This window comes from Sebastes umbrosus, chromosome 13 (genome assembly GCF_015220745.1).
Source record: "Sebastes umbrosus isolate fSebUmb1 chromosome 13, fSebUmb1.pri, whole genome shotgun sequence".
NCBI classification, from domain to species: Eukaryota; Metazoa; Chordata; class Actinopteri; order Perciformes; family Sebastidae; genus Sebastes; species Sebastes umbrosus.
In genome coordinates this window covers 1,853,571-1,864,088 of record NC_051281.1, presented here as the reverse complement: position 1 = coordinate 1,864,088, position 10,518 = coordinate 1,853,571, and the positions used below count along the sequence as shown (strand labels likewise).

The 10,518-nt window shown below is 39.8% G+C and overlaps 1 protein-coding gene across 7 annotated transcripts in view; it reads right to left on the bottom strand.

Moving 5' to 3' along the window:
- Positions 1–6,660: 6,660 nt before the first annotated feature.
- LOC119500173 (mitogen-activated protein kinase kinase kinase kinase 4-like) overlaps positions 6,661–10,518 on the bottom strand; it is a 113,896-nt gene continuing 110,038 nt past the window's right edge. For all 7 annotated transcript variants that reach the window (XM_037789761.1, XM_037789762.1, XM_037789765.1 and 4 more), the window contains one exon: positions 6,661–9,812. In XM_037789761.1, coding sequence (XP_037645689.1) covers positions 9,729–9,812 — 84 coding nt within the window. In that variant the 3' untranslated portion in view covers positions 6,661–9,728. The remainder of the gene's footprint in view (positions 9,813–10,518) is intronic.

Genomic DNA, 10,518 nt, shown 5'->3' with positions numbered 1-10,518 from the left:
TACAGTAGCACACTTGTCAGTCTGACACAAGAAGGACAGAAACGGACTTTGTAACGCCGCCGCAGCGTGTCGTGTTTGTTTGAGAGAGCGAGAAGGCGACAGATAGAGGGGAAGAGAAGGTTTGAAGGTCACAAAATAAAGAGAAAGTTCAAGTTTTTATTTTGTAAACTACTTGTTAGTCTCGTCTTTTTATGTCAACGATATTGCATGTTTAATATCGTTACCGTTAGTGTTTAATGACGTCAATGCCGTCGCCTCATCGTCTTGTCTCAGTCGTGGAAAAAAAATGAATTGTTAAAATGAACAGTGATGCAAATAGTTTTTGTTTTATTTTCCCAGTTTTTGAGACATTTCTGTTGCTACCTCAAATACAATGGAGGGATACAGAGTTTTGTTCGTCATCGGAAAGTTGTAGTTGTACAGAAACAGTCGTCAATACTGTTTATTCAGAGAGCTTTAGAGGTGGTGGTAGGCGGAGTTTTGATCTTTGGATACAGAAAGGCTAGCTGTTTACCCCTGCTTCCAGTCTTTATGCTAAGCTAGGCTAATCGCCTCCTGGCTTCAGCTCCATACCAGACACGCAGACACGCGAGTGCTATTGATCTTCTCATCGAACTCTTGGAAAGAAAGGGAATAATCAAATTTTGGCCGAAGTCTTTCAGCATTAAATGTGAGAGAAGGAGTTTGGATAACTCTTTTGTTGACCCTTCTCTAAGCTGATTATTTTTTTACTATTATCTTTAATTTATTAAAGTTTTTTAACGAGTAAATGCTGTTTTAGTTTTCAGCTCACACCCTAAGACTGTGCATTTTAACGAGTTGTCATTTTCAACAAATACATTTTCTGTGTGAAAACATTTCCCAAACAGTATTCTCATGGTTATTGCTCTATATTGTTATATCTGTTTCTGTTATTTGAAGCTGTTAAGTTGATCATTAGTTCCAGAGCTGCTGAGTCATTGTAAACTGGAGGAGTAGCTCAGCTCACAGGCTCTATTGTTTCTTCAGCCTTTATACCTCATGATTAGTGAATGACAAGCCAGACGTACTGTAATGGAATGTGCAACACTCCCTATTTTTTCTTATAAAGTAGTACGTGAGCGTGTGCACATTCACTAAGAGCAGGTGACATTTGATGTTGCAGTCTGGGTTCTGGTTTGGTTATTAAGAGTTTCTCTGTCTGACTGTGTCCGTTGTTTGAATCCATGCACGCCGTGTTGCAATGACGGTAGATACACGATGCCCAGAGGGAAGACCGAGCTTAGCCAATGAGTCGAGTTAGCCTGGCGTGTTTTGTGTAATACGAGAAACAGAATAAACGTAGATGACATTAGTTAAAATGACATTCACATTGTAGAAATTGAGTGGCGTGGATTAGGGTCAAAAATAGTTTTTTTTTGGTTCGAGGAAGACTTTGAGGATTTTGTAAATACTTTCAAAAACGTCAAAAAACTGTCTGAATTTTTTTTTTTAAAGATCGTCAAGGGTATAGATTAACAGTTACAGTTTTAAGGAGTGAGAATAAAGATACTGGTCTCATCTGAAACTATAAAACCTGATGAATCCATCGGTACCAACTATGTCAGACTAGCTGGTCATGAAGGAGGTTAAATAACGCTCCAAACTTACTCTAAATGTTGGAGAGGAAAAACTGTTATGTCCATTTTCAAAGGGGTCCCTTGACCTCTGACCTCCAGATCAGTGAATGTAAATGGGTTGTATGGGTACCCACGAGTCTCCCCTTTACAGACATGCCCACTTTATGATAATCACATGCAGTTTGGGGCAAGTCATAGTCGAGTCAGCACACTGACACACTGACAGCTGTTGTTGCCTGTTGGGCTGCAGTTTGCCATGTTATGATTGGAGCATATTGTTTTATGTTAAATGCAGTACCTGTGAGGGTTTCTGGATCAATATCTGTCATTGTTTTGTGTTGTTAATTGATTTACAATAATAAATATATACATACATTTGCATTTTGAACAGATAAAAAAATGTGTAATTTGCGATTAATCATGAATAACTACAGACAATCATGTGATTAATTGCGATTAAATATTTGAATCAATTGACAGCCCTAGTTCTTCCTAATGAAAGGTTTATTTTAAATCAAATCCACTAAAAAGTGGGATAATTGTAACCATTAAAAAACAGCCAACTGTGAAATGCACAGAGAGTATTAGCGCTTCATTTTATTTATACACTGATCAGATTAAAACAATGTTTTCTGAACTTTTTCTTCTTTATATAACCGGATGAAAAAGATCCCATTAAATAGTTTTCTCTGTCCTAAGAAGAAACCCAGCAAGTTGTGTTTTAATGGTACTTTGAGTGAAGGAGGACTTGAGCTGACCTAAAGCCCTCCTGCTCCAGTGAACCTCCCTGGCTTTGTGTGCGAAGCAGGCTGTAAAAAAAACAAACAGTAAAATTCTTGAACAAATACTTCAATGTAATTGACTGAAACAGACCGTGCCTGAAGAAGAAAAACTTCCCGTGTATAAACAAATGTTTTAAAATAGCTGTAATAATAGAAGAGTGACTCACTGCTCTGTCATCTCCCTGCGTAGAAACTACGGTGTCCCCTGTTGTGCATTCTTGTGGATTACTCAATTTCGCTGACATAATTGATTGTGACTGGGCATTTTCCTATATACTGTTGACATACTGCATGCAGATGACATGAGTACTCTGCAGTGATGCAAGCTAGGGCGGCACGGTTGTCATGAAAACAATCCCATAACCGTCGGGAGCTTGTTGGTTGGATCCAGTGTCCAGGCTGTATCTCACATTTTATTCAGTCTGAGTCAAAGCAGAACATTTGACTTTGTTTAAATAGTTTTGATTCACAGTGATTGATTGTAATCAGAACCAGCACTGATAAACAAAAGCCACATAACTAACTGATAAATATCTTCTTTAATGGACGGAGATGATATCAGGGTCCGATCTGTGTTTTAGTAAATACTTCACAGACTTAAGTTCGTCACCCGTGTTCTTGCACTGATTAGGAATTTAAAACCAAAAATCCACTTCCTGTAACTAAGGACTAACTGTACTTGATACTAGAACTTATAAAGAAAGAGCTAAATACAAGTAACAACACTTTAAACTCTCTAGTTCTGCTCAGATTTCCATGCATGAGGAGCTCCATCCTTGAATGAACGCTTGCACTTTGATATCATCTACCTTCTCACTAAGCACAACCTGCTCTGTAGCTGCCTTAGACAGAGACAGACATAAAGTATATTCAGGTATTGTGGCGTCGCAAGTATTTTAGACCTGACTGAATTAACCCGACCCATACAGTCTACCCATAGTAGCCTTGGTGCTAACATTACTGGGTTAGACTTTGTGCTAACATTTATTATTGTGATAATGTCTGAGCGTCTGGGGAGTTGTATCATTAAGTGGAATTAATGTGTTTATTATTGTCCTTATGCTAGGCGGGATAATACTCAGTACAAAATGAGCACTAAGGAAGCAAAAGCAGGCTTTTCACACCCAATAGCTGGTCTGTTAGTAACACATGCAGGTTAAAAGGTGACCGACAGAGAACATACCATTCATTAAACTGACTGGCCGTTGAGAAAGCCAGAGAGGTTGCGTGTTTTGGGAATTCTCCAGATCGGCTCATTCCCTGTAATACTCGACAACACTGAACAGATGACTAAACAGTTTGACAGACCTGCTGTTTTATCTTCTGCTGAGGAATTTACCTCCAGGCTACTCAACACATCAGTATGTTACACTATTAGCCCAACTGGACCCATTTCTGTTCAAGAACTATCAATCAACAGTGGTGGCGTCGTTTTAACATTTTAAAGTTTGCATATTTTAGAGATGAGATAAGGCTTACTGGGGAGTAGGGCTGTCCAAATTTGCCAAATATTATGTTTGAATATTCTTTCTGAGAAAACTCATATGTTTGAACTATTCAAATATCTATTTTTGTGTATTATGTCCGTGACACCGTGTCCTAACTGGCCAGCTAAAAACCCACAAGACAATATTCCCACTAAGGTGTTTACATGGCTAATGAAAATTAATATTCCACTAATAATTCTGCGTACATGCAGCCGTGCATAATCCGATTAACTGGTGGCGAACACAGCCTCCCTCTTTTATTCCTTCAACCACCTTCTTGAAAAGGTCGGCGTTGTGATATTTGCTTTTATCCAAAAACCTATTGATACCCAAGTCTTTCATAACGTTTAAAAGTAGGTGTGTTTCTCCTTCTTTTCTTTTGTGCATGCATCTCTGCAAACTGTCGGCTAGTTGTTGTTTTTTTTTGAAAGCACAGAGCTGTAAACAGGAAAGAGGTTGTGTGTCGCAAACTGCCGTAAAAAACCCCAAGACTCATATTGTGAATGTGCTGAATACATGTCCAAAGAATGCTCCTAAAACCTGAATAATATCAGCACATCACACGTCTAAATCTGAAAATGCTCCATTCAGAATATCCAACAGAATATGCTGTTTACAAGACCCATATCAGATTCAGAATATTCATATATTCATTATAATAGTGTAATATTAGTGTGCATTTAAACATAATTTGTGCAACCGTGGAGTGTGTGTTGGAGTCTGAATTGTGGTGGAGGCTGGTCGTTTGTTGGCGTTACCGAACTCATTTCTATCTGAACATTAGCTCTGGTTGCACACTGTTAGCCCTGTAGGAGCTGAAGAGAGTAAACTTGCGAGCGTGCATGATGTCACATCCGTTTTTTCCCAGAAAAAACGTGGCCGGGTTCTTCACATTAAAAGCCGTCTACAGGCTGATAGAGGAAACCCAGAAAGTCACATTTTGTTGGTTACAATCTGTTCACATATTGACAATAAAAAAACGTTAAAAAAATGTTTATACATGTAAAAACGTACATACCGTCCCTTTAAGATCAAGATTAGGTTTACTTAGTCAATGTTCAGAAGACGTAGGCTTCTTTTTCCTGTGTAACACCTACACCATGTACTTGTTCCTTCTTACAAACTCAAATAAATTAGTGGGTCTTCCATGTGAGTGGCAGCATCAAGTTAAGATGTTCTTCTGTGGAACCTCTGAGGAAATAACAGTTACATACATACCAGTTTGTTTACAGGAAATTATTAGCAAAGTGGGCTTTACTTAGAAGGCAACGTGTATTGCAAAGAAATCAATAATAATACATTATAAAATAATGATAAAACAGACAGACATGGGTCTAAAATTCACTTTTTCCACTTCGAGCCACTGTGGCAGACAAGTATTTTTTTTTTGGTCTGCCACTCAGAAATTTGATCTGCCACTTTTGAAATCTATGCTAAATGAAGGAATAACATTTTAGATCTGATGTCATTCAATGTTCGATATATTTTACATGAAAAACATTATAATCATGGTAAATTACAGTGTTTGAAATACACCGTAGCTTCCGGGGAGCCCTATTTTTCAGGGGAGGGAGGGTAGTGTACACAGTCCTGTACTTTACTTTGTTATTCTCATCTGTAGTGGTTATTTGCATAAAAACAAACTTAATTGATTATTTAAATATTTGCTTTAAAAATCTTGTAATTAGTAGCTTTAATGTTGTATTATAAGCTGTTTTGAGCTAGTTTTAGGAAGTTAAACAGGTCATAATTCCCTCTCTATTATCTATTGTATATTACTGTGAAAACATCTCTTTCAAACAACTGGACTTATTCAAGTTTCTCGCCAAAAACTACGTTTCATGAGATCATGATAACGTAATTTTACTGAGCAAAGTTTGAACGCCTCTTAATAATAACTCAATGGCACCTCCGTTAACGTTAATAGCTCCGTTATTTATCCAAGCAGGACTGTGCTGCCCACCAGCTGCTAACAGCTGACGTTACTAACTCTCCTCCTGGCCATTTCAACACAGATTTGTTGTTCTCAGTGTCGTGTTATCAGGAAAAATAGGGTGCATCCCCTCAGGTTTAGTAGCGCCACGCTCTTGAGCGCCTTTTTTTTTTTCTCTGCGTGCGTGCGTATGCGTCATTGTGCATGCGTATCTGTCAGAAAGCATCAATAACAGGAATCGATAGTCACGGAGGCATGACACGCCAAGGAATCAGACAACTACGGTTCTCTATTCCCATCACTAGCGGGTGACCTGGCGATTTTATCCGCCACTGCCAACAATTTACCGGCGTTTGGCACGTGGCGGGTGCTAATTTCAGACTCTGCTTTCAGGGAACAAACTGATTCATGCGAACCAATAAATGTCTTCTTACATAAGACATCCTGAGTAAAATGTCATTACTTCTCTTTTCTGCCGAACTCAGACGCCCACTGAAGCGAGATCAGACATATGGACACCACAGGATGGACTCAACAAGAAGTCAAAGTTTGCAACACACCGATTCCTTTTAAGCAACTCTCTGTGAAACCTATTCAACGTTACTGTATCGTGAATGACAGAGCAGTTAGGCGTATATAATATGAGTATTAAAACTGGGGGCTGATTGTGTGAAAACAAACAAACTTTAAAATGTTTCTATGGAAATATGAAAAAAGAATCTGTTGAAATAGAGCAAAACGTACGACTGACGTGTTCGAAGTGTTCCAGTTGGCCAACTTGTGTCACAACACGTCTCTTTTTCAACATGTTTGCGTGTAAATGTTTTGGGGAACAAACAGAGATAGAGGACAAACTCGTCTTTTTTAAAATTACTTTTAAAGTTTATTCAAAGAAAAAAACCTCCAGGAAAATACACGACTTCCTGTCATACACACAGAGAAAGGACATAAGTTAGAGTAGCATGGCAGAAACAGCAGAGGAAAAAACACATCGCCGTCACACATCCAAGCCTGCAGGGGAACGTTACTGCAATGTTTCCACGTTGAAGCAGCGCTATGTGAATACCTGAAATGAACAACACGTGTGTTCTTTATTGTTTTGTAAGTAGGTTGTTAAGTTGGGTAAAGGGGGGGGATGACAAAAACAATTTAAAATATCCAATAAAAACTAGGCTCAAAAACAAATGCATTAAACATAAATATGGTGATGCACATTAGTGTAACAAAACATTGCCTCTGTAAACATTTTCTCCACCTAAGGTGAGCGTAATAATATTAAACCACCGCAGTCGCATATTGTTACGTGTACATAGACTTACAGAAACAACAGAAACTATCGTTAAGCTTCCCGACGAGGTCTAAAACTTAAGAATACACAATGCTTCAAGTGATTTTTCTTTTCTTTTCTTTTTATAAAGGATTTCCAAGTAGTGGTTTTCATAACAATACATGTTTTAAATGCTGCCCTCTTGGCACTTTGTTCCAATTTACCAGTTTTTCTCATCAGATATAGACTCTCAATCTATTTTAGCCCATTAAGAATATCAATAATAACCACAATTGTTTCCATGAAGTCGATACAGCCACTCATCAAGGCCTTGATGCAATAAGAGACACACATACTGGGTATTACTGCACACACAGACCTCAGACGACACAGCGTTGGGGGGGTCCAAACGGCTTTTCTTTAAGAGGGGAGGGAAAAGTTTTACTGAGTGACCGACAGTAACCTTTTCACATGTCAAAAACACTGCGTGATTGTTATCGTCAGGGGGAAAAACACACCCAAGGTAAACTTGTTTGCGACCCGATATGTTTGGACAGGAAATGAGAGCACAAAGTGGACTCTCCTTTGCCCCGTTGTTTCAGTGAGTCGCTGTGGAAATGGAGGAAAATCCAGCTCAGCCTGACAAGAGATCAATGCTGCAGTTTGCTGCCCAGTCTTTCACATATACAGACAACTTAAATAACAGCTGGAGCAGGAAGGGAGGGCGGGGGGGAGGGGAGCACAAAATAGAGATTCCTTCCCAAAAAAAGTGGGTTTCCGTCTCCAGTTTCAGCCGAAAAGTTCTGCTCCGTGTTGCTCGTTGTGTGACACTTCATCACAGTAACACTGAAATCCAGAGTGTTGTATTGATAACGTCCTCGTTTGATGTACGCCAGAAAAAACCCTCCCCAGCTCTGACGCACACTCTCAGCGTTTGCTTAGATTCTCACAGCTGTGGAAAGGTTTTGCGAATCCAGAAAATATCTACACCTGACGTCGAGGCTCGCTCGCTCCGCCGCCGCTAACTCGAAATTGAACATCTAAGGATTGATCACTTGTGACAAGATACAAAGCAAATAAACATCATCTCATGCCTTTGGACCACCACACAGTAATACGTTTCTTTCTACATTCTTGACACTTAGTGCGTTGCATTCATACAAATGACAGAAATGAAAAAAAGTGATTTGAAATAACGAAATGGAAAAAAACGCCTTCCAGAAAAAAGCCTGCTGACCATGCGTTTACCTCTCTGCCGCATAAAATCCAATTCGTCGATGACACTTAACTCTCCTTAACCGCCTCGCACACACACACACACACACACTGAACTTTCTCCTCTACTTAATCATCTTTTTTTATATCTTACTATTCACAGCAGTTCACAAGTTGAGAGCCGTTAGCTGACCTCCCTACCCGAGATGAGGAAGGTGGTCATGTTTGACTGGTGGGGGGAAAAACATGACCACTGACACTATCTGGAAGATTCAATGAACTCTTTATTGTACATAGACACCTTAAATGTTTTTTGGACCACACCCACGTCACTTTCTTCTTCGACAAACACACCTTCTGTGGGGTTCAGAGTAAAAGCAAGCAAACTGTGTGTGGATGTGCGTAAATCTTAAAAAACAAGGTAAAAGACATGTTTTACTCCACATAGTTACACTTATCTTCAAGGAATAATAATAGTAATAATTCAAAAAATACTATTCTGAAATCCATCTGCTTCAGCATCTTTCTCTCTCTCTCTCTCTCTCTCTCTCTCCATCATCCCCCCTTTTTTTTTAAAGCACCTGTCCAAACAACACAATACTTCAACGACACACACACACCCACCTGTCGAGTCCCATCAATCAGACTTACAGTAGAACCTCAAATATTAGGCCAAATATTAGTCCCACCGGCTCCGGGGGTTTTACAATTCACCCCCGGCTGATAGTCTCCACCTCTAACCAGCATGTCAGCAGTAATTGGACCAAACAGAAGTACATTTACACACACTACTGCAGTATTAATACAACAAACTCCCACCCCACCGGCCCCATGAAACGCTCAGAAGACAGGTCGGAGGGCGGGAACATGGGGCAGAGGGGGAACTCTCTTACAAGAGGCAGACCTGCAGAAGGTAGTAGCAGTAGTAGTAGTAGTAGTAGTAATAATAGTGGTAGCAGTACTAGTAGGTAGAAGACCTCAAGCTTACTGACCAGCCCGGAGCACGGAAATGATGCAGAGGTCAGAAAAAAAAGAATCGATCCCATCGCGACGTGATGAGCACCAAGAAAAACGGAGAGAGGGGAAACAAAAAGTAGTTTGCCCCCTTTTCTTAAATTCACATTTAATTAATTTCTTTCATATATTAATTAATCATTGATTTCATCACTTCAGGTGGGCGACGACTGCGTGACATCTTGACCGGGTCGTCGCTGCGTCCCCGGACGGCCCCGGAGCTCCGGCTGCAGCTGCAGAGGAAAGGTGAAAGTCATTGTTGTTGTTTTGTCAACTGCCTCAAAAAAAAGGGGCCGGTTGGTTTGTTGACTTTGTTCTCTTTTTGGTTGTCCGAGGGCTGACGGGACATCGACGGTGGGTTCTGAGATCCAGTGTTAGCGAGGATGGAGGACAATGAGGAGAAGGAGGAGGAAGAGGGCAGGGCGTGGACCTCTACCAGCTGAGCAGGTTGCTTCGGCCCAGAGTCATGAAGTAGACCTGGCTGGAGCCTCCAGACCGAACGGAGGCGAAGAACACCTGAAGAGGAGACACGGACAGACAGATGGACATTTCACTAGAAGGTACAATCACACTCTCACACAAGAAAACAGACAGTTCGTCTAAATACTAACCATATTCTTATCAAGCTTTTTTTTGTTATAAATCCTGATAATAGATTTTTGTCCATATTTTCCTACATAATTCACTAAATCAGTAAAACTAACAGTTTATTAACGTGTTTTTATGCCACTAATTTCTTTAACACAACTTCCGTTGACTTCCGGGAGACTCGTGGGTACCCATAGAACCCATTTTCATTCACATATCTGGAGGTCAGAGGTCAAGGGACCCCTTTGAAACTAGCCATAACAGTTTTTCCTCACTAAAATTTAGCACAAATTTAGAGCGTTATTTAACCTCCGTCTTGACAAGCTAGTATGACATGATTGGTACCGACGGATTCATCAGGTTTTTTAGTTTCTTATGATACCAGTATCTTCACTCTAGCTTTAAAACTGAGCCGCTGCAACCTACAAATCGCAAGTTGCGTTAAAGAAATTAGTGGCGTTAAAACAAATTTGCATTAACGCAATTTTTTAGCTAAATAATTCACTAAATTAGTAAAACTAACAGTTTATTGTAGTACACAAGACAGATAGACAACTTGCTTTTGAGAGAAAAAAAACGTACACAAGTTTATGTATATTAATGTTTTTATGACCTCATGTGTCTCTTGAAAAGA